The following is a 25,019-nucleotide window of genomic DNA, read 5'->3' as shown; positions in this document are numbered from 1 at the left end:
TTTGGTGAGTCAAAAATTTTGTAATTTAAGTTAATCTACTACGAATCCGTGGATTAATATGTTGACCCATTTAAAATATTTTGTTATTTCAATTTTTTAATATCTATTGCAGTAAAAACTTAACTCATATAACTTGACAAACAAAAATTATACATTCAAATTATTCAAATATTATTCAACAATATTTTACTTTTAAAAAAAAAAAACTAAATTTATTTCAACTCAATCTAACTCAAACCAATAACAAGACAATCCATTTTGAAACCTTATATAAGTTGACTTTTATACAACCTTCACACGAATTATTTATTTCATATAATAAGATAAATATAATACAATAGTTCTCAAAGCCAAGTTTAAATTTCGTTAACTTAGAAACCGCCGTGGAAACACCAAATTAATTAAAAGTATAGCTTTCAAAATGTCTATGTTACCATTAGATGGACTTCAATTATATACCAACCATTTAATAAATCAAATAATCTCGTTCTTAGTTCAATAACACACAAAAAGAAGGATTAACCTCTTTCACAAATAAAAAAAAATGTATACGTAACAACATTAAACTCCAAAAAAAGTAGACAACTAAATTATTTACTTATCTATCATATCCTTATCCACATACAAACGTTTCCATTCAATATATATAATAAAACATAGATTGAAAATTAAAACAAGGCTAGTTTCTTTGCCTATGACTTTACTTGCACGCCAAATAAATCTCTTGATGGCTTCAAAGCTAAAACCCTAATCATTAACTATCATAAAATAAACTCAGTGTCGTCAAAACATTTGTTCTTATAAAATTCCATACATGCATGTGCCTTCTAAAGAAAGAAGAAGAAGAAATAAAGGAAAGAAGAAGATAACGCTCCCAAATTGTTCTCTACACTCTTCTGAAATTAGCTAATAATTAAGAAAGGAGAAAGGAAATTGAGTTTATAAGGAGACAAACAGAAAGGAGGGGGACAACGAAGTAAAGAACGAAGGAAGAAGATCTATTTTTGGTTGAATTAGAAATAAAACTTCACATTTACTAGTTGCACCCCGTTTTACTAAGCTCACCTTTTATTTTTCTTCAGTCCGAGTGATGATAAACCAAACCACAAATGAGTAAAATATTTGACACTACCTTTAACTCAAAAACTGAAATCATAAATTTTGATGAACATGTTCGTTTAAATTTGAAAAAAAAAACATTGAATTGGTTAAATTTAAATGTAGCAACAGAAATTAAGTGAATTTGTGCACGTTAAGAATTATAAAAATTATGAAAAATGAGGAATGTATATAGAATAAATGCCACACCTGCCCCTTGACTAGATTAGGCGTGCCGTGCAGGTAGTGGTGGGTTGACTCTATACTTAGTGGGTACCACGTTTTCCCACACAAATTAACGTTTCGCATATCAAACCCCACTACTCACCCACTCACATTTACTACTAACATATTTTAAACTTATTTTATATATACTATGCATCATAAAATTATTTAATATATTTACACTTATCAAATTTAATGTTCCTATTACTACCTTTTAACATCAAATTATCACTTCATGTTTACTCTCTTATTTACTCAACAAAAATAAATAAATTTCACCCATTTGCGCAGAAAGAGTTTTGTTAAGGTTAAATAAACAAACCCAATTACGAATTCAAGAAAACCAAATGCAATTCTGCAAATGCTCATGCTATTATGGATCAATTAGCGCTAAATATTTACATCAGTACCTCTATTATCTTTGACGTAAGATTTTATTGCTTAGATTATTAGAATAAAAAGTTAATATTGATTGAGAAAATTAGAATTTTTTTTCATGAGAATCGTTGAAATGGGTTGGAATCTGCGAGCTGACCTGACTCACCACGAGTTCAGATTGGATTGAGTTGAGAATTGTTTACAAATTTTAATATGGACTAATTTTTTACCCGACTCACTTGGGTTGGCTTATCAACTCGCAAATAAAGGATCACATAAGTATCTTTTATTATGTTAGGTTTTGCATTTGGGTCGGGTTAAGTTGTTTTTTTAGTCAATATATTAGTAATTCATATTTTTTTGATTTTGGTTTATATTTGGAATTTAACATCCATTTGGACTGTATTTGAAATATATTGCAATTTATTTAGATTTTTGAAACTAAAGAACAAAAATTATATTTTTTTTAATTAAGTGAATAAACTCATTTAACTTATTAAATTGTAATGGGTCGGACCAGATTCAAATTATTTTAACTCGTTAATAAATAAATCGAGTTAAATTAACTCACTAAATAATCAATTCGTGATAAATCAGATAAAATATGACCGAGTTATCCATTTTAACCAGTGAAACATCCCTACTTTTAACCTTTTTATGTCAAATAAAATAAAAGTTTTTGGCACGTTAATAGATATATTCACTGATTTGATAAAGTACAAAGCTTTATACTTATAGTTTTAAAAATGGCCACACTAATCATTGTTCCGAAGCTTCTTCTTAGATAAAGGAGTTTCTTAAACTTATCTAAGAATAAATTATATATATATATATATATATATATATATATATATATATATATATATATATAATCATAATCATACATGAAAAATTATCTCAACAACTTACAAACTTAAAAAGAAAAGACACAAGAAAATTATGTATTAGAAAATTAATTTTAACTTACATTGGTTAAGTGTTAAGCAACTTTGGAATATAAAATTACATCAGACAGATTTTGTTAATATATTTTTAAATAATAATTAGAGTATTAACGATGGAAAATAAACGTCATACCAACTAGTTATAGAATGTTATAGCAGATTTCAAAGGTGATAGACTGTTATAGGACTAAAAATTATTTATTTTTGTAAAACTTTCTTGAGAGGTCCTACCTGGTGTTCTATAGTTAGTTGTTGGTTACTTACAATTAAGTTATTTAGAAGTAGTTAATAAAGTGGTCAATTAAAATTATTTTCTTACCATGAAAAATTGCAGTTTAGTTGATAAAAATTAGTTCTTATTCAATTATTTTTGTAAATTTAAATTTCTAACGAGATAGTAGTTTACTCAATTAAAGTATCGATGTTATGAAATTTTTAATGAGTATTGGTCGAAGACAAATATCGATTAAAATTTGTTAGACTTTATTTTCGGTTGATATTACTAAATAATCCATTAAATTTATATTATATTTGTTAGGAATTCAAGTGTGAGTCTAAGTTTTATATTGACTAGAGATGAGAAAATAAAGCACTATATAAATATAAAGACCCATAAACTCATTATTTTAAGATTTTAGGTTGAGATATCAATATTTAATATATTTGTTTATAATTATTAAATAGTATTAATCAGAGTTAGCTTTACAATATTGTTGATTGAAATTGTATTATTGACTTTTCGATCCATGAAAACTAAAAGGTTCTTAAAAATAATAATTATTTTTTGGTAAAAAAATTATTAGAACTTTCACAAAATTATATCAAACTATTGAGAAAAAATAACTTTAATATTTATGATAAAGTATAATAGAACACAAAAAATGTTAATTAAAAAAGTTTTCATCGATATAAATAAATCTCTAATAAAATTAACAATTTGGTCTAAAACAAAAATTTAAATAAATAAAAAATAACTCATGTCAATATTGTTAAAAAATTCCAATAAATAACTTTTAAAAATTTGGCTTAATTATGTTTTGAGTTTCAGATAAATTTGAAAATTTTCAATTGAGTCACTGTAGTTAAATAATTCTGTAAATTTTGTAATATGAGAGTTATCTTCCACTATTACCCTTCTTAAATGTCGTGACGACGAGTCGAAATCTTTCCAAATATCTCAAATATCTAATGTATTAATGAAAAATATTTTTACCTATATATAAAATTATAAATTTCAAAAGAAAAAATATAAATTATAAAAATATTAAATATTAAATATATAAATATAAATTTATGAATTATAAAATTACAAAAAATCAAAATTAAAAAAATACAAGTTGGTAATTTTGTATTTTCATAATTTCACAATTTCATAATTTTATTGTTTTGCAATTATATAATTATATATTTATATATTTTGTAATTTTGTAATTATATATTTTTATAATTTTATAATTTTATAATTTGTTAACTTTTGCATTCTTCTATTTTTTATTTTATAATTTTGTATTTTATAATTTTATAATTACATATTTTATATTTTATATTTTTTTATTTTCCTATTTTTAATTTTATAATTTAATTAAATTTGAAAATAATTTTAGTTAAATACAATAAATAATTGGGAAAGATATCATCATGTCTCTTAGAACAAAATATGATGTGATGACATTCAAGAAAGATGACATTGTGCAAGTAAAACAGCATTTATATGTAGATAGTGATACTTCATTGAAAAGTTATATAATTTCAAAGACTAAGTAGACGACAAAAATGTATTAGACACTTAATTGAAAGTTTCCATATTTATTAAGGACTCAAAACATAATTAAACCTATAAAGTGTTAAGTTTAATTAACAGAATGAACTTGAAGAGATAATAAAAAATAAATAAAAAATTTAAAATATAACATCCTATCTTATTTTCCTCTAGAAATCAATTAAGACTAATATCCCTTAATTATTTTCTAAGTCCTTACTTACTAGAAAAGTATATTGTATATTGTGTAAAATATAAAATCGTAACTAATTAAATTACATATAAGCTTTTAAATATTATTTATCTTAAGTTTATTATGAGTAAAAGTTATTTGTACATATTGGTGTATTTGGGGAATTTTTTTACGAAAGTAATCAATTTCTATAATGGATTAGAAATGTTTAATGATAAAAAAAATTATATAATTTTATAAAAAAGGAATATTTAAAATTATAAAAATTTCAATTTCACTTATAGGAGTTAAATAAAGATATTAATTCTATTTTGTTATTTCAAGAAAACATATGATAATATATATTAAAAAAGATATTGATCTTAATCTATTGCTATGACATAATAAAAAGTAATGCGATAAGTATAGAATCTGTAAATGTTAATGACTCTAATACTTTGACAAAGTTTTTCTTAATAAATTTTGACAATTTTTTTTAATAAAAAATCAAATATTTATCTTTTCTTTTTAAGCTATGATAGATTATTTATAAAAAATTATTCATTTAATTTAGTGCTATCATGTCGACATTGTTAAAATTTTGTCACAAAAAAGTGATTAAAAAATAATTTTCGGAATGTTAATTAGAATAAATATAATAAAAAATATAAATTTTTTTGATATGAACTTATTTTGAATCAAATTTATACCGATTCAAACAATTAATGTATTTTGTTAAGTAAAACTTTTGTCAAACAAATCACGTTTTAATTTTTTTCTTTTTATGTGTCATTTTCCATATTTTGTAAACTGACATGAAAAGCTAAGTAAATTATATTTGACATTTTCACTAATATAAAATAATATTGCGGTGATTTAATGATTTTTAACTTGAACATATATCATTAAAAAAATAAAACTAATAAAAGACGTGCCGATAAAAAAATAAAAATAAAAGACGGACAGAATGAATAGTGATGTCATATAATTTATGTTGGTGTAACAGTTTATAAATTGATGGCTTGAATGTTTTAATAACGTCAAAAAAGCAGAACCCGTGAAAAGTGTAACTAATTTCATAATATTTATATATATATATATATATATATATATATATATATATATATATATTCTTATAAAAATGGTCATATTGTATTTCTATAATGATTATTTAAAGGAGTGTGATAAGTTGGAGATGACATTAACACGTAATTTTGTTTGAAAAAAATGTTGTGAAGAAGTAAGCATGAGTTTGAGAAATGAAACAAAGGTCATTGCATATTTGCGTGAAGTAAAGTGTTCACACCTACTTTCTCCTTCAACTCAACCATATTCTCCCGCTAATCTCGCCATCTCTCTGCCTTTATCACAACCCCACTCTATCCCTCACTTCCACCTTCATTCACTTTCACACACGCCATGTCTTTACCTTTCTACATCTCTTTCTTTTTCTTCATCATCACCATCACCACCTCTGCACCACCACCACCTCCACCTCCTCCTCCATACCCCTACGGTAATAAACTTCGTTCTTCCTCTTTCCTCTCACATTTCGTTCTTCGCTAACACACTTCCATTCATTCCGCAGGTTTATCCTACCACATTAACTGTGGCACTTCTGCCAACTCCACTGACTCCTTCAATACCACATGGCTCTCCGACCGTTTCTTCTCCGCCGGCTCCTCCGCCCTCGTCTCCCAGCCTCTCAACTTCCCCCTCCCCTCCGAGAAAACCCTCCGCTTCTTCCCTCCCTCCTCCTACGGCAAGAAAAACTGCTACACCTTCCCCTCCCTCCCCTCCTCCTCTCGCTACCTTATCCGCACCTTCACCGTCTACGACAACTACGACGCCAAGTCCCGCCCTCCCTCCTTCGACGTCGCCCTCTCCTCCACCGTCCTCTTCAGCTGGCGCTCCCCCTGGCCCGAGTCCACCGCCGCCAAGGGCGCCTACTCCGACCTCTTCGCCTCCCTCTCCAACACCTCCTCCTCCCTCGATCTCTGCTTCTACGGCTTCGCCACCGATGCCCCCCTCGTCTCCTCCATCGAGCTCATCCAGGTGCACCCTGCCGCCTACGACGCACCCGACAACATTATCCTCGTCAACTACGGCCGCATTTCCTGCGGCGCCTCCCAGCATTGGGGAGCCGCCTTCTCCAACGACACCGACCGCTTCGCCCGCTCCTGGCAGCCGGACTCTGCATTCCGTAAAAGCCCCCAAGATTCCAACGACGTCCGCTTCCTCTCCACGTCGAACTCGATCTCCGGCGCCGACGAGGACCCTAATTACTTCCCCATGAAGGTGTACCAGTCGGCGGTGACCACGGAGGGGACGCTGGAGTACGAATTGGAGGTGGACGCGAAGATGGACTATACCGTGTGGCTGCACTTCGCGGAAATCGATTCCAGCGTGAAAAAAGCAGGGGAGAGGGTCTTCGACGTGTTCATCAACGGCGATAATAAGACCAGGGTTGACATATACAAACAAGTTGGTGGTTTCTCTGCGTTGACTTTGCATTACACCCTCAAGAACTTGAGCTCCAACGTGTTCACACTGAAGCTCGTGCCGGCTGTGGGTGCCCCTCTCATTAGTGGCGTTGAGAATTACGCATTGGTCCCTATCGATCCCGCCACCCTCCCTCTCCAAGGTCTCACACACATTTTGTATAATTTTATTTCGTTCACTGTTTCATACCCGCATAAAGAAAGTTACAAATTGTAATGTGTTTGCAGCGAGTGCGATGAAGGCGTTGAAAGAGTCGCTTCGTGTTCCTGATAGAATGGGTTGGAATGGTGATCCCTGCGCCCCTACTACTTGGGATGCTTGGGAGGGTGTTACCTGCCGCATGACTACCGATAAAACTGCTCTCGTCATAAGTGAGATGTAATGTAACTCTTCTTTCCACCCTTTTTCAATTTATTTACTCTGCCAATTCATGTTGCAGTGAATCCTAATACCTGTTTCGGTTTCAGAGATCTTGCCACTCAGGGCTTGAAAGGGTACATAAGCGACCAGATTAGTCTTTTATCCAACTTGGTAAGCTTGTAAGTATCACCGTCTCTACTTTTAACCCATTTTTTTCTGATATGTAATGTGGTGGTGTAGGTACTACTGGTATCTGTTATGCATTCCACCTAATAAATGAATACTATGGATACTGCAAGTATTTCGATTTTCCATACCTGGCCTTTCTCTAAGTTTGTTGTTTGTCGTATTTCATATTGCCATTTTTTCCATAATTTTTTTAGTGAAGGCTTCTGTCTGGTATCCACATTCATTATTTATGATTGAGTGTTGCTCTCAGTTTCAATGTTGGCAACGATTTTGTATACCTTTGCCATATACGTATTCTGTTTCATGCAACTCGTGTTTTGCGAGTTTAGTGTTGCTCATTTCATATTATGGGCAACTTAATTTTACAGGAATTTGAGTTCTAATTCCTTAGCGGGCGAAATACCAGCTGGACTGGGTCAAAAATCTCTGATACAAGTGTAAGATCAGTTATTATCCCAGTTAGCTACTAATTCTATCAGACGAGTAATAATGCTACATCTCCTTAAAAATTCTCCTCCTACTTTACTGTAGGGATTTATCCAACAATCAGTTAACGGGATCCATACCTGACGGTTTGGCATCTTCGAATCTGAAGCTCGTGTAAGTATCAACTACATCTGCATCAATTAATGTGATCGTCTCTATAGGTTCAATATCTTTTTCTGTCACAAATGGGGATGCTGCAATGCTTCTGCTTTATAAAAAATATATCATTTTCTAATCTGTTTAATCACGTCAGGCTACTGAACGGTAACCTATTGGAAGGGCGAGTTCCAGAGCAACTTTATTCTGTTGGTGTGCGTGGTGGAGCTATTGAGTATGTCACTTTAATTTGCTACCTCTGCTCTATCTGCTTCTTCATAATGTTGTGTTCAGATTGAAATGTTGAATAAACTTGCTTGTGTATATAATAATCCTTATTTGGCTTATCTTTTACTCTTGTCTGACTGTTTTCCCTATCTCTCCATATGTGTGACCTCCTAAATTAAACTATTACACTATCCTGATAAAAAAAAAAAAGAAAAAAACTGTTACACTATGCCCATCCAAGATGAGGAATCAGCATGTCAATCAATTCAATCGTCATCAGCTTTGAATGCTAGACTCAGCTTAAATTACTAGTTATTTAGCTTCCAATGGATGCAAAAAAGAACCACATATCACACATGTGTTACCGATTGTATAATCCAATGAGAAATAATCTCTTTTCAATATTCAATGTGATTTGTTTTTTATTCAGTCTGTCTGGCAACAAGGGATTGTGCGGTGTACCATCTCTTCCGTCATGTCCTATGTTTTGGGAGCATGGCAGATTATCCAGTCGGGGTAAACTTGCAATAGGCTTGTCATGTCTTTTTGTTTTGTGTGTGGTACTGCTGCTGGCATATATCTACATCAGGAGGAAAAAGAACGATTATGATTTTGGCCTTCCTCATGAATTAATTTGTAAGTATGATTTCAATAAGATTCTGTGTTTGTCATGCATCTTTATTTATAATATTCCTAGTGATGTGTACTGGTTTTCTGGGGCTAACCTAACGTTGCTTTATTTGCTTTCTCGGAGTAGTTGTTGCTCTTTTCTGTAACTCTCGAACTCCTTTATGAATATACTTTATACACATAGAATTTCATTTTTGTGCAGTATTTACATTAGTTTTTCTTGTTCTGGCAAACTCTTACTGGTTGAACTTTCAATCAAATCTAACTGCTCCTGTCATGATCATTAAAAGCATCCTTCATAAATATTATTTTACTTCAGCTGTCATGTGTATTATTCAAGTTTCATCATGTGTCATTATTCCAAAATGTGGCAAAATGATGTACATTCTTTATCGGAATTTAAATCATTTAAGTTAATGTACCAGATCTTCATTAATCATTATTTTTTCCTATGAATAACCTCCATTTCCGGTTTAATGTGGGGTTTGATCAAAGATAAATGAAGTAGAAGTCATTTAAATCCAATCTAACCGTTTTTTAAGGGCCTTGGACGTAGCATATGCTGTAATATTTTTTTTTCTTCGATGAAATGGATCATCTAATTACATCTAGCAAGTGTTGGGTTCTCGCTGCTTAAATTCCATCAAATGATGAGATATTCGGTTTTATATAGACTTAGTTTAAAGAGTTGTATGTATCGACTCTAAATATTGAAATCCTGTGCTGATATCGACTGTTCTGTGACTTCTTTTGCAGCATTAGCTGCCAAGAGAAACCGCTATCAGAGGCAGAAATCGTTGATGCTTCTTGAGCTAGAGAGTCAACATGCCAAGGGACTACCTTCACCTTTTACTCCACTATAATTTTTTTTTTCAACTCATATTGAAGATTCATTTCACAGGTTTCGGCTAAACATACACAGTTATTGCTTAGAGAACGTAATTAAATGTAACAGGTTAGCAGCATCCCCTGAGTCATCAGGCAAGGTCACATTAGAAAGAAAGAAAGAAAAGAAAATGGTTTACAGGGGTTGGTCGGTCTGCTTTTCTTCTACAACTTTGCCATGTCGAGGATTGCTCAAGATACCTATTGCCACACACGGTGAAAATAGTTTCCCGAATCATCAAAGAAAGGAATATCTCTTGTTGTATCTCTAGCCATCTGTAGATTTTGATGAACACACATAACTGACAAATAAATAACCCATCAATGTATACAATTGGAGCAAGAACTTGGCCTCCAGTTTTTCATGCTCTGCTCGATTCATACACAACCCTGTATACTCATTTATGTAGCAAAGCATCTGTGAGTTTTGTTGTACATTGTATTATTGTCTGAAATTTTTCCACGGATTTACCAAGTAAAGGATCGCACAGAAGATTCCATGCCTTTTAGGCACATAAATATTTGTATTTTGATTTGGTCCCTTCGCGTTACCTAAAGCTACAATTTAGAATTGATGCCAACAGTTGGCAGTCCTGTAGATATCTAACAAACACTTTTAGTAGAAACGGTAAAGTATTTGAAACAAAAACATAACTTGAAAACTAATATTTCATAGGAATAAATGCAATGTGAAAACAATGCAAATATGTGATGGTAGGCACAAAAACGAGAATTTTTAAAACAATGTCCTTCCTAATAACCAAATAAACCAAATAAACCATAATTTGTGTCTAAAGGTTGTTGGACAAATTCTGAATGCCGTAATCAATTGTGTTCACCGTACTCATGCGTATCTGTGACAAGGTTAGTGATACTTAATCTTACCCTTTTTTAACCCATTAACGTGTCACTTGAAGACATTTTACTTTTAGATTTTAATTAATTTTTTGAGTTGATGTGGCAATTGAGTGAAGTGTGATGTGTGTGTGTTTGAAGTTGTACAATAAAATTGAGCTGTGGAGTGCATTTGCTTAAGGAAACTCCCATTCACATCAAAGAAAATTTTGGGAATGAAGTGGTCCGCATAAAAAAAAGTATGTGATCCCAGTGAATGTATAAATGTTTTTAATTTTATATCTATAAATTGTATATATTATTAAAATTATATCATAATATTTTCTTAATAATTTGATAATTAAATTAAAATTAAAAATATACATATTTATTTATTTAAATAAATAAGTTTTAATAATAAAATTTTCTAAACAATTCAAAATGAAAATTATTTTATGTAAGAAATCAAAAAAACATTATTTTTGTTCATTAATTAAATTATTAATAAACATCTAAAAATTAAGAATATATAAATAATATATAATTGTATAAAAATGTAATAAGAGATAAGAAATTTTTTAAAAGCCATTAGCTATATTATTAACAAATAGTATAAAATTAAAAAATATGGTTATATAAAATTTTAAAAATATAAAAACTACAAACTTCTAAACATATATAAGTAATAAATAAAAAAATAAAAAAATTGTATGCTAGAACCGCTATTTGTATAAGTTAAATATATATATATATATATATATATATATATATATATATATATATATATATATATATTACAAAATTTATAGATTAGCTCTTTGTTAAAATTAAAATATTTGTAGATAGATCCCTGATAAATTTTAAAAACTTTACATGTAGGTCACTGATAAATTTAAAAGATTTTGTAGGTAGGTCCAAAAGAAATTTAAAAATTTTCAATTAGGTCCCTAATAATTAAAAAAAAAAATTCAATTAGATCTCTAATAAATTTTAAAATTTTCAATGAGATTCTTGAAAAATTTAAAAACTTTTGAGTTAGGTCCTTAATAAATTTAGAAAATTTCAATAGGTCTATGATAAATTTGAAAAATTTTCAATTAGGTCTTGATAAATGTAGAAAATTTGGGGTTATGTCCTTGATTTAAAAATTTTGCAAAATAGGTTTCAAATAACTATCAAAATTTTGTATGTACATCCCTAATAAATTTAAAAATTTATCGGGTCCCTGATAAATTTTAAACTTTTGCAGGTAGTCATTGATAAATTTAAAAACTTTGCAGGTAGGTCCCTAATAAATTTAAAAACTTTGCAGGTAGGTCCCTAATGAATTTAAAAATTTTGTAGGTAGTCCATGATAAATTTAAAAACTTGAAGGTAGGTCCCAGATAAATTTAAAAACTTTGCAGGTTAGTCTCTAATAAATTTAAAAACTTTGTATATAAATTTCAAACAAAATTAAAAACTTTGCAGGTCCGTCATATATTTAACTATTTTCAACTACGTCCATGATAACGTTAACAATCTTCAATTTGGTCCTTGATAAATTTAGAAACTTTGCATGTAGGATCCTAATAAATTTAAAAAGTTTACAGGTAGGTAGGCTTATGTTAAATTTTAAAATTTTGCATTTAGGTTCCTAATAAATTTAATAATTTTCTATGTGGTCCCTCATAAATTTGGAAACTTGTGTTAGGTCCCCAAAAAATTTAGAAATTTTCAATTAGGTCTATGATAAATATGAAAAATTTTCAATTAAGGCCCTGCTAAATTTAGAAAATTTGGTGTTATGTTCATGATAAGTGTAAAAACTTTGCAGATAGGTCCAAATAACTATAAAAACTTTGAATATAGGTCCCTGATAAATTTAAAAATTTTGCAGGTAGGTCCTTGATAAATTTAGAAATTTTGGAGATAGGCCCGTAATAAATTTAAAAACTTTGCAAGTAGGTGCCTGATAAATTTTAAAAAATTACATATAGGTCCTTGCTAAATTTAAGAAATTTTAATTAGTTCCCTAGTAAATTTAAAAACTTTGTAGTTAGGTCCTTCGCAAATTTAAAAACTTTGCATATAGGTCTTTAATAAATTTTAAATTTTTCAATGAGGTCCCTGATAAAATTAGAAACTTTTGAGTTAGGTCCCTGATAAATTTAAAAATTTTCAATTAGGTCTATGATAAATATACAAAATTTTCAATTAAGGCCTTGATAAATTTAGAAAATTTGTTGTTAGGTCCTTGATAAATGTAAAAACTTTGCAGATAGGTCCCAGATAACTATAAACACTTTGCATGTAGGTCCCTGATAAATTTAAAAACATTGTAGGTAGGTCCATGATAAATTTAAAAACTTTATAAGTAAGTTCCTAATAAATTTAAAAAAGTTGCAAGTAGGTCTCTGATCAATTTAAAAACTTTGCAAGTAGTTCTCTAATAAATTTAAAAACTTTACAAGTATGTCCCTGATAAATTTAAAAATATTGCATGTAGGTCCCTGATAGATTTAAAAAATTTTAATTAGTTTCTAATAAATTTAAAAATTTTACAATTAGGTCCTTGTTAAATTTAAAAACTTTACATATAAGTCCCTAATAAATTTATTAATTTTCAATGAGCTCTTTAATAAATTTAGATATTTTGAGTTAGGTTGGCGATAAATTTAAATTTTTTTAATTAGATCCCTAATAAATTTAGAAAATTAGGAATTACATTCTAGACAAGTGTACAAACTTTATAGACAAATCGTTGATAACTATAAAAATTTTACATTTAGGTCTACCATTTATATATATATATATATATATATATATATATATATATATATATTGTAACTCATATAGTGGTTCTAGAAAACAATTTCTTTATTTTATTATTTATTACTTATATATGTTTAGAAGTTTGTAGTTTTTATACTTTTAAAATTTTATATAACCATTTTTTTTTTAATTTTATACTATTTGATAATAATATAGCTAATGGCTTTTAAAAAAATTCTTATCTTTTCTTACATTTTTATACAATTATATATTATTTATATATTCTTAATTCTCAGATGTTTATTAAGAATTTAATTAATGAACAAAAATAATATTTTTATTTCTTATATAAAATAATTTTCATTTTGAATTGTTTAGAAAATTTATTATTAAAACTTATTTATTTTAAAAAATAAATATGTATATTTTTAATTTTAATTTACTTATCAAATTATTAAAAAATATTATTATATAATTTTAATAATGTATACAATTTATACGTATAAAATTAAAAATGCTTATACAACCACCAAAATCACTTCTTTTTTTTCTGCGGATTGCTTCACTCTAAACTTTTTTTCGTGTCAATGGTAATTTCTTTTAAGAATGTACTCCATCACTCAATCTCAGTGTACAACTTCAAAGACACCCTCCCTCCAGCTTCACTCAATTACCACGTCACATGACTTAAATTACAAATACCAAATTTAAGTTTATTTATTTAATTAATAAATGAGGTCTCAAAATATATTTTGTGAGTTGAAAATGGAATATTTGTCTGTTCAACTCGTTCACATTACAAATACGAGGAATCTAACACGGTAGAGATTTCTTGATTAGACGTTTTCCAGAGGCTACTTTTTATGATATACACTAATTTTCAAACCTTTATTTTTATTGTACCATATTTCCAAAATAAAAAATTTAATGTTTACTTTAATGTTAACAATTTTGAAACAAACAAAAAACCTTATCATAAATAAAAAATGTTAAATAACTAAATTTCGAACCTAAGTTTCAAAATTTTACAAAATTTCAAATGTATATTCTACAAATCAATATTTAAACAATAAAGAAGGGAAATGAAGAGAAAATAATAGGGATAAAAAAAAAATCTTCATTGACTTATTTCCTCACGATTTCTTTCTTACATTCCTGTAAACTTGAACATCTTTCGTTCATTTTGAAACAAGTTTTCCAAAAAGTATACTTTTACTTGCTGAAAAGTCCATTTCAAAATAAAGGGTCAATAAAGAAACTCACATAGCCCATTTATTGAGCCCACTTGAACCTTGCAATACTATTTTATATTTTCTGGGTGCTTCTTTACGCACCTCTATATATTTAAAAGTTATAATTTTATCCTTATTTTTTAATCTCAAGTTTTATAATATAAAATTTGAAAATATTTTGAAATAAAAATATTTTATTGTGAATCGTACAATTTAAAATATATTTTTTATTTTTCCTTTTGAATTGTATCTTGTACTGGCCATGATATGGGTCGGGTCCGATCCAATACTCGTTTTCAGATCGGGCCTAGGTCAATTAAAGTCTGAAGCGCGCTATTTTCTATTAGGTTAGGCCATTTTTATATTCCGCTTTCGGTCCATCATGATAGTACTACTTCTAGCCACCCCGAAATCTTTAAGCCCAAATATCCATTGATCCAATTCGGCAATTGCTTTGTATACCACAAAAAGGTTAGATAAGAATTGGGTTTGCATATCCGTAACCCGTACAAATTTTATTCCAACTTTTTCTTACATAAATTACTAAGGTCAAATTCAGTTTTCCTTATAGTCATCAACATAGCAATGTTTGATACAGCGTACTTAAAATCTCAAATACGACTTCTTGGAGTTTCCAAACACGCGGTAAACTAAACGCGCGTTTTGAAATGGCCCTGTTTGCACAATAAGTTCCATCTAAAAGCGTATCTACAACGACATTTTGATTTTGAAAGAAGAATTTGGATTATGTATTCATCCAGTTTTGACCAAGCCAAACCCATGCACAGTCACTCACATAAGTGTTGAAATTGACTTTAACCAGCATGTGCTCAAATTGACTTTAACAAACCCTGTCACTCAACAATTATTTCCAACTAAACACTCTCAATTTATTTCATTTTTAATCGTTTTCTCTTCCACCGATGCTTTGACTCAAAACACGGATTCAGACTCAATAATTCTACCTCTAACTTCTATAATCAGACATACTGCATTCAAAAGCATTTCATAATTTGGACGATTATATATAAATAAGTTTTTTAATTTATAAAAAAATTAATCATATTTGGTCATATGAGTTTTATGACAATCATTCTTTTTCTTTTAAATTAGGGTGCTTTTATCATTTAAAGTATCTGTTTGAAGGATTAATATCTGCTAATAACTATTTTTTTATATGTACAATGAAAATTAAATATTCCACAACATATTAAAAAAAAAAATGATCCGTCAATCCTCTCATATGATGTGATACAATGAAAATACTTTTACAACTTGATATTTCTAGACTGCGTAATAATTTTTCATATCATTCCATACAAAAATAAATATTAATTAGGTAATTTAAAATCTAATTCAATTTTATAAAATCACTTATAAAAAATGTTTGCACCTGGTAATATATAATAAAATTATTTTATCTTTTATCAACGCGAGACATAAAAAAAAAAACATTTTGATATTCCATGTCACGATAAATCTAGTGTGAAAGAATTACATGCTTTTGACTCTCGTTTATCGGTAGCAGCTCTTGTAGACTGCTTTCTCTTGGTGCCATTCTTATTTTTCACCTGGCTTAATTATTGCATTTACATGCAATAGAACTAGTGTTCTAAAACATTCTAGAACCAAAAGATTAGTTGAAAGATTTAGTTGTTTGAACAAGACATTCAGAAGTCAATGTTGTAATTCTGGTGCAACCTGTGTTATTTGCTTAATTATTTGTTTTAGAGGATGCAAAGCAGCACCGGATTAGACGGTATTAATGTAAGGTGGTCCTGTATTACAATTATTTTCTTTATGCATTTAAGTTGACCTTTCATTTATTTCAGTTAAATGTGAGTTTAACATAATTGCCCAGAATGAAAATATATTGGGTGAAGGATGTGGAAGTAACGAACTGATAAAAAAGGTGTCAAACATCTACGTTTCCACTTGTCCACTATCACATGTCATATCCACAACTTCTAATCTCTCTTTCACTACCACAACATTTATTTACGAAATTTATAATAATTAATATATTAAGTAAAAACCTATTTCAGTTTTAATTTTTTTTAATATTATTGAATACTCAAAAAATCATAATTTGTTTAATAAAATTCAAAACTTTTAATGAAGATAATAATATGAAAGATGCAATGTCATTATTTCTGTCAAAATAAGAGTGGAGGTTTTGGTGTGACCTGTGAGAGACAGTGACCTGATACGAGGGCAATTTCCTTTGAATTTCAACGCAGCAAAACCATATCAACGGGAATGTATAAATTATCCTTCAAGGCAAACCACGAAAATACTGAAATTTGCTTCTGAAAGTATATATAAATACACCTTTATAAACAAAATCGATTTTTTTTCGTTTAATTTTTATCTAAAGGTCGTGTTTTTTATATATGATTTGGGGTTTATATATTTTGTGTTTAGAAAAATACTTGATTAGAAATATGTTTTTAGTGTAAATTAAATTAGTTATATTTGAGAGATTGTAGTTCCATATGGTTATATGATATTAGTCTTACACATATAAGATCTTAGACATAATTTTAACTCTAAAACTTTAAGACAATGTTGTTATGGATCTTTATTTTTATATAATGTTTAACTTTGTCTATTCTATCTAATGTAAAACTTTTAACTCTTTTTAACTCACGTTTGAAATATTCCTGTGTTTACAAACATGATTTTATTTGAATGTGGACGAGAATAATGGTTGATTATGTAATTTTGATTTTGAATTGACCGAAATTGAATTTCATAAATTTTGCAAATACTCGGTAATATGGGGCCAGTCTGATCTGGACTAACATAACACAACAAAATCTGTATTGGACCGGTTTCGTTTTTTAATTGGTTTGCAAAATTTTCATTCTAACTCCACGTAAGCTAACAGACCATCTTGGTCTACTTTAAAAAAATAAAAAATTAATATCAAATGAATCTACTTAAAGAAAAAAACAAATATATATAATTTAAAATTTCAAGTCGTATAATTGAATTTAAATTTAAATTTTCGGGTATAATGATTTTATATATAGAAATATAAACTATAATATATGTATGTTTAAGAAAACATCACTTCAATTTTTAAATATAATTACTATTGTTTAAATGAGTCAGTCCATGGACCTAAGTTTATTTAGTTAGCAGGTTAAACGAGTCAAATAAAAAATAATAATCTGATTCAATTTAAGTTACAGTTTTTCTCATTAATATGCTTTGTGAAATTTTCAAGGAAACTGAACTTATTTTGACAATTGTATGCGTAAAAAGTTGTGTCAACTTTTAAATGAGACGAAAGATAAACAATATAAAAATAATAAAAATCAGACCCTTATAAGTATTTTTTCTTTTTACTTTCTTTAATATTTTATTATATTTATTAAATAATCTTTTGTGCTTTAAGTTAAAAAGAAAATATGTGAGATTTTTCATCGAATCAAAAGATTCGGTAAGCACATATAAAAAATCAGTACATTACTTCCACCCAAATATTTAAAACTATTTAAAATTCTGAATATATGGATATTATATTTATATATTAGTCATTTTCTTTTCCAATTTTATCTTACGTGAAACTTTCAATTCATCTTAAACTTTTAACAAATACTTTAAATTCATATTACAGTTTTACTTAACATATTAAAAATTTGGTTCAATAATATTTAAGCTTAATTGAAAAAATTCAATTCAATTTATACCGGAGTCTGTCAAAAATAATCAAATCATGTATTCTGAATACAAAAATTATATAAGCCCTAAACGAACTTTTATAAACTTAATTTGTATAATACAAATAAAAATTAAAATCATACTTGAGAAAATGTTTTTTTTTTCTTGAAGAAATCGTGATTTGGAATTCGATTTGTCCATTTACGTAAAAAAATAAAAAATAACAAGTTTCATAATCTGTAATTAAATGACACCGGTTTATGCTTTAGTCTATTCCTACAATATCAAAGGCCAAATACAAATTAATAGCTACAAGATACGGTGAGATAAGTTTCTTTAAAGAATATTTGACCAATTAAAATAAATGAACCATAAGTGGTTCAAATTAAATTTAGTGAATCACTTATTCTGACAACCGTGTTTTTTATGAAAACCTTTGGAAAATTAAAAATTCCGAAAAGACTAAATATGAAGGTCTGAGTGCAAGGAGAAAACTTAAGTATTTATTTTTCTTTAATTCTCTAATTAAATTAGTAGTTCCAATTGGAATCAAACAACAACGCAACGAACACTTAATTGGTGAATTTAAATTTTTGCCTAAGCAGAATTTCCAGAAACTGTGGGAGAGTATTGTGCAATTTAATGTTTAATTTTGAAAGGTGAAAGAGAAGAGAATGACAATGACAATCAACCAGTTTCTTAAAAATTATTAGCCTCCCTCCCACCTGTGACCTGTATCATAAAGGCTTTTTATCTCAGAAGGCATTACTTAATACTTGTGACACACTTGGAAAGGCTAGACTGTGGGACCAAACTATATATAACATAGTTCAATCTCATAGTATTTTAAATTTTTTAAAAATATTTTAAAACTTTCAAATTAATGGTCACCTATCATAGTATTGTTAGGGATGTCAAAACAGGTCAGGCCCGCCGAATATGTACACCAGCCCGTCAGAAAAATGACGAATTTGATTAAAATTTTCAACCCATCAATCCATTGTGGTCTAATCTGTCTAATCCGTCTAATTGGCGTGAGTCCACCTTGAGTCATCAACCTGTTTTTTTCTTTTCAATTTTTTTATGTTTAAAAATTAAAAAGTTAATATTATATAAACAAATGTAAATATATGTATATATAATTTATAAATAAAAATTAAAAAAGTTAAAAGAAAATTAAAAATATTTAAAAAAATAAAAATAAATAAATAAATTAAAAATGACTGACTAATCTAACTTGATTGTTTTTTTTGCAATAAAGATGAACGGACTAAAACGGGTCGAACTGACCGTTTTGCCACAACTAAGATCACTTCTAAATATTTTAAAAACACAATAAAAGAACAACTAAAAAAATTTAATAATTAATTGAAATTTCCTGATAATCATGCTAAGTTTAATCAATTGTTTCTCTCGATATTTTTTTAATATATTTTAAGTTTTCAAAATTAATAATAATTATGATATTTTAAAAATACAACAAAAAAATAATACCGAAAAAGCCAACAAATTTCAAAATTAATAATAATCATGATATTTTAAAAATACAACAGAAAATAATATAGAAAAAACTAACAGAATCCAAATTTCCTGTACCCGAAACAAAAGTAACCCTTTCACCGTTCATTATTCCTTCCTTTACAAGATCAAATCATCAACACTAGCTCTAGGTTTTGTTTTCATTGCTTTATTCCACAACAGGGAATAAAATCCCCATAATGTGCCACTCCTACACCGAAAATGTCACAAAAGAGTTCAAGGGGAATTATGAAAATTATTTATCAACTCGTAATTAAAATGTACGAAATAAACATAATTTGGTTTGTCTGAATTGAATATAAAGCACAACAACAATGTAGAACACAGAATTAGGTGACGTGTACACTCTCTCACAACAATTAATCCATTTTTTACATTACCAATACAATTAGTAAGAAATATGAGAGAAAGAGTAACATGCTTAAGATAAAACAATTTTAGAGATTCACATGTCAACATCTTTGAGAAATTAAATAAAAGGGATTTTACTCCTAGTATATAACTTTCATCATGAAAGCCAGATCTCATAGAGTAGAACTTTGTGATTTACGCAAACGATTAAGATAAGCATGAAATTAGGGTAATTAATTATTAATTAGAGTCTTAATTAGCTTCGCATTGCAGAGGTCAGTGTGCACGTGTTTGACCACCAAACTGTTTCCGCGTACAAATAATATCAACCCAAAGACTTTTACAAACCATCCCATCTGGCTTCGTTCATTACTTACCATTACTACCTTCTTAATTTTTATTTATATAACATCATTTTTAATTCAAATAAAGAATTCATACTTATTAACACTTTATTTATTTAATTTCTATTTTTTTTTAAAATGGTTGTGGTTTGGGATGCGTCGCGTCCACGGAATTTAAATAACACAAGTTGGAGACTATTAGATGCGCGCAAAAATCCAAATGGATATTTGTTTCCCACCACACTTCAACTCAACAACGACCATTTATTCATTACCTCATATTTTCCACCTTTTTTATCTCATATATGAAAAATCAAAATTTTTTTTATTGTTTTAAAAGTAAAGGCTAAAATGCATTTTTATTCTAAAATATGTATAATTTTAGTTATTTAATTTTAATCAAATCATGTAGTTTTATGTTATATCTACTTTGATCAAATTGAACTCTAAACCTAACATACCCTGTTTATTGTCTATACTTTTGTTTGAAAACATTTGCTTAAATTTACGAAGACTTTTTCAAATAAACTAATTTCACGTACCCCAATATCCGTAGTTTATGATTATTTTTAGGTTTAATATTATAATTCATTTCATTATTATTGTGTTGCTTTGCATTTTTTTTCACCTTGCTTTCTAAGTTCTCAATTAGTTTTTGTTTATTCCGTTTATTAAAACGATTTCTTTCATCAAATTGATCATAACATCAATTTATGGAGTCCTTTTTGTGGGCAATGTGGACTTATTGACTATAACATTTTTTTTTTCGTTCATAAGCACATATTATTTATTTGATTTTGCACAAAGGTTAAATGAAGTAATCAGTTAATGTTATCAAATGTTAAATGAGGTAAACACATAATATCAAAATCGTTCAAATGTTAAATCATTTATCATAAGCTAAAAGTTTGGTTTCTATTTCAATATTATCGAGTGATTCCTTTGGATTGTTGTAGGAAATGAGGATTTTGGGTTCTCTAAATCTCTTTTAATTTATTATTTTTAATAATTTGAGTTTTAATATTTTGAAAATTTAATAATGAAACCAACATTGTGTATTACAACAATCTATATTATTTAACATTGTAGACTTACTTACTATAAATTTTAATCATAAAAACAATATACGGTTAAAATACGAACTACACTTGAAATAAAATAAAATAAAGAATGTGCAGCAGTGGGTATTTTTTATGGGTGAGTATATAGTGGGTTTAAAATAAAGTTGGTTCAATTTTCGACAAATTAATGAGTGTTTATCAGGTCTTAAAAAAGCAGTTTTCATAAAACAAGATTTTTGGGGGAGCACCTGTTTCAAATGAAGTGTTTGAGTAAAAAATTTAAATAATTTTGTACAAAATTCTTTTTTCAAAATGAAATTAAAAAAAACAATTTTATTAAAAGTTTAGAATTAAAAATCTTGAAGCCAGTTTTTAAATTGAAGAAAAACCACGAAAATATAAACAATATATTATTGTATCTTTATAAAATATGAACATAAAATACAATTTTGGAAGAATATATAACATAATGCATAACTAAGTTGTATATAATCACTATTAAAAAAACTCATATTTCCTGCCAATTTTGTTTTGAATTTTTTTTAGGAAATATTTATAAATTTTGTTATGAAAAATAATTTGCAGGAAATTGCTGTCAATTTTTTTGTAAAATATTTTGTATAAAATAATTTTCGTAATAAATTTTAAAGAAAATAATTTTAACAAATTTGCAAAAAATATTTTTGAATAGGGAATTGATGAGTTATGATAGAAGAAATGAGAGCTAAACCACTTGAATGAATTAGATTGTTTGCATTATTGGATTAATGTATAGGGTGCATATATATAATTGGTAATAATTAATGATCCACCATGTCCATGTCCATGTCCATGCATGGAATAAGATTATCCTTAAAATTTTGTTGGAGGCCATAATTGAAAAGTTTGGGTGGGATTCTCTTACCCTAATTTAGGGAGGGTCCACAAAAGCCAAAACCAGTGAAGAAATAGGTTGTAAAGCAAAGCATTGAAGAGAAACCGAGTGATGAAACAAAAACTAATAAAGTGGCCCACCGTCTTAGAGCCCTCGGGTTTTCATCAACTTGTTGATGATATGTGGTCCATTCCTTCCCATGCCAAAGGACTCTTTCCGTACATCATGTATTTCCCCAATAATACGGAATTTTGTTCTACATGCTAACACGCTTTTCGATTTTTCTTTTTATTCATAAAACTATTTTTACACTCTCATCCTATCATTCAAACTGTTTCCCTGTTCATAGCATGTCTGCCTCTCATTTATTCCCACAACTCACACACAGCTATAAAAATAATTAATAATAATAAGAAGGTTGTTTGTGAGTGATGTGATGGTAATGCAATAGGTATTAGGAAGATGTAAGGACAGTAATGCAATGTGGAGAGTAACTCCAAAAGGCTAAATTGTGGTATATAATTGTAGCTGAGCTTCACAATAATTGTCCGAATGAGTGCAGTCTTAGCCGAATCCTAGTCATTCTAAGAACTAGGATTGTGGATAAAGAAATCATGGGACAAACAATACAAATGAATGAATATATATATATGTCCTGGTGAGCAAAAGGAGGATAGTGCAATGGATGTGCCTTTTCTTTATTCCTTTTCCATTTTTGTTAAAATTGTGGAATAATACTTAGGCGAACCTGGTCGAAAAGACAAACTGGAACTGGGATGTTAAGTTAGGTGGGGACTGATGGATGGATATGGATGGGGAAGAATTTGTTTTTGGTTGAGAGCATGCATCTTTTAGGTAAAAAAAAAAACACAGCATCATTTATTGTCAGTGTTATTGATGATGACGATGATGATGTCTATAAAAACATGGTTAATCTGATAATGTAGGAGATTTTGATGTGGCAATGAAAGGTAGAAGATGCGGTGTTAGAGTTGCATTATCTTGAAACAGAAAGAGCTTGGTTAAGATAAGGAAAGGAGATAAAAAGAGAAGAGTGGGTGTGTGTCGAGACTGGGGTAGCAGGAGAAAAGCTTAGGGGGGATGAACTTCACAAAATGAAGGTCCACCCTCCTCGTGAACCCCATCATGTTTCTAATATGAACTTCACCAACTCATGGTCCACACCCTCTCACTGTGGGTCCTGCATCACATACACAACCCACACCTCCATCCCATATTCACCACAAAATTTCTTAATCTTACCAAATAATTCTTTTATTTTTTTATTTTTTTAAATATCCTATATATTCATCTACTTGTATATTATTTTCCTTTTATTACCTCTTGTCTAAATTCTACTTTTAATTCTATAATCACCCAATGCTATAATTTTTCTTATCCCTTCAAGACAAGCTCACAAAATGTTAGTGTATATCTTTAGGTGTGTGTGAGGTTGATTTTTGGTATTGGATGTAGACAAAATTATTGTCATAAAAGGGACTCCACCACGTTTCAAATGGAAATACCATTTTAGGTCATTTTTTCTTGTTATATAAATTTTACTTCATTAATATCGGGTAAGTGTAATTTGGCCCCATACTATTTATTATTCCGTACCAGTTACTGATTGTAATGATTCGTTGACTAGTATTTTCTTTATTTGCTTCTAAATTAATTACTTTATTTAAGTAGTTATTATGCACCGGAATGTATCTGGTTTATGCTAAAATGTTTTTGTTACTGTTTAAAATAAGCGATTATTAATTGTAAAATGGCATCTGTATATAAAATCTTAATAGTTACTATTATGAATGATTCTAAATCCTTCCTCCTTATTTACATATAGAGTATTGAGTATGCTTTATATTTAAGACATCAAAAACATTTTTTTTTCTTTTTTTTACAATATGAGGATTTTTTTTATACGATAATATATGATGATTTGAACAGGGAAGTAATAATACCTTATATTTATTATTTATAATATTTTAAAAAGAGAAGGGTCAACACCTCCTTACAATATTTTCTTACTAATAATTATTAAAAATATAAAATTACGAGTAAAAGTCAATAAACAAATGGTAATATTGATTTTTTTTCTTTTGTGATTTCCAATCATCACTGTCTGTTAGAAACTACATGCATTGCAAGCGTTTTTTTTTTTTCTTTCTGAAATATTTTATACCCTACTTTTATGATCTCACAAAAAACATTGCAAAAGTCCACTTCAAATTGAAGTAATTGTAGAAATAAAAGAAAACAGAATATAAAAATGAATCTTCTTAAAAAACTGTTTTAAGATGAAAATGTTCTCTAGTTTTTAAATAAACATTATTTCTTATATATAAAAAAATATGAAGTAACATCTTTCATTTGTTTAATAGGTGGACACATTTTTTTCCCTAAACC

The 25,019-nt window shown here is 28.5% G+C and overlaps 1 protein-coding gene across 1 annotated transcript; it reads left to right on the top strand.

Moving 5' to 3' along the window:
- Positions 1–5,801: 5,801 nt before the first annotated feature.
- Positions 5,802–10,471, top strand: LOC114191899 (receptor-like protein 4). Its single transcript, XM_028081346.1, has 9 exons — positions 5,802–6,092; positions 6,165–7,220; positions 7,306–7,456; positions 7,546–7,617; positions 7,996–8,064; positions 8,159–8,227; positions 8,367–8,444; positions 8,868–9,073; positions 9,824–10,471. The coding sequence occupies exons 1-9, from the start codon at positions 5,996–5,998 to the stop codon at positions 9,928–9,930; spliced, it is 1,905 nt and encodes a 634-aa protein (XP_027937147.1). The 5' UTR covers positions 5,802–5,995; the 3' UTR covers positions 9,931–10,471.
- The last annotated feature ends 14,548 nt before the right edge of the window (positions 10,472–25,019 follow it).

This window comes from Vigna unguiculata, chromosome 7 (assembly GCF_004118075.2).
Source record: "Vigna unguiculata cultivar IT97K-499-35 chromosome 7, ASM411807v1, whole genome shotgun sequence".
Lineage (NCBI taxonomy): Eukaryota > Viridiplantae > Streptophyta > Magnoliopsida > Fabales > Fabaceae > Vigna > Vigna unguiculata.
Note: the sequence above shows the minus strand (reverse complement) of the source record. Positions and strands in the feature narration are given on the sequence as shown.

Excerpts from the sequence above, each read along its gene's own strand:
- LOC114191899 (XM_028081346.1), top strand. The coding sequence starts at position 5,996 with ATGTCTTTACCTTTCTACATCTCTTTCTTTTTCTTCATCATCACCATC. Across the intron at positions 7,618-7,995 it reads TTATCCAACTTGGTAAGCTT|GAATTTGAGTTCTAATTCCT; the intron begins GTAAGTATCACC and ends TTAATTTTACAG. Across the intron at positions 9,074-9,823 it reads CCTTCCTCATGAATTAATTT|CATTAGCTGCCAAGAGAAAC; the intron begins GTAAGTATGATT and ends CTTCTTTTGCAG.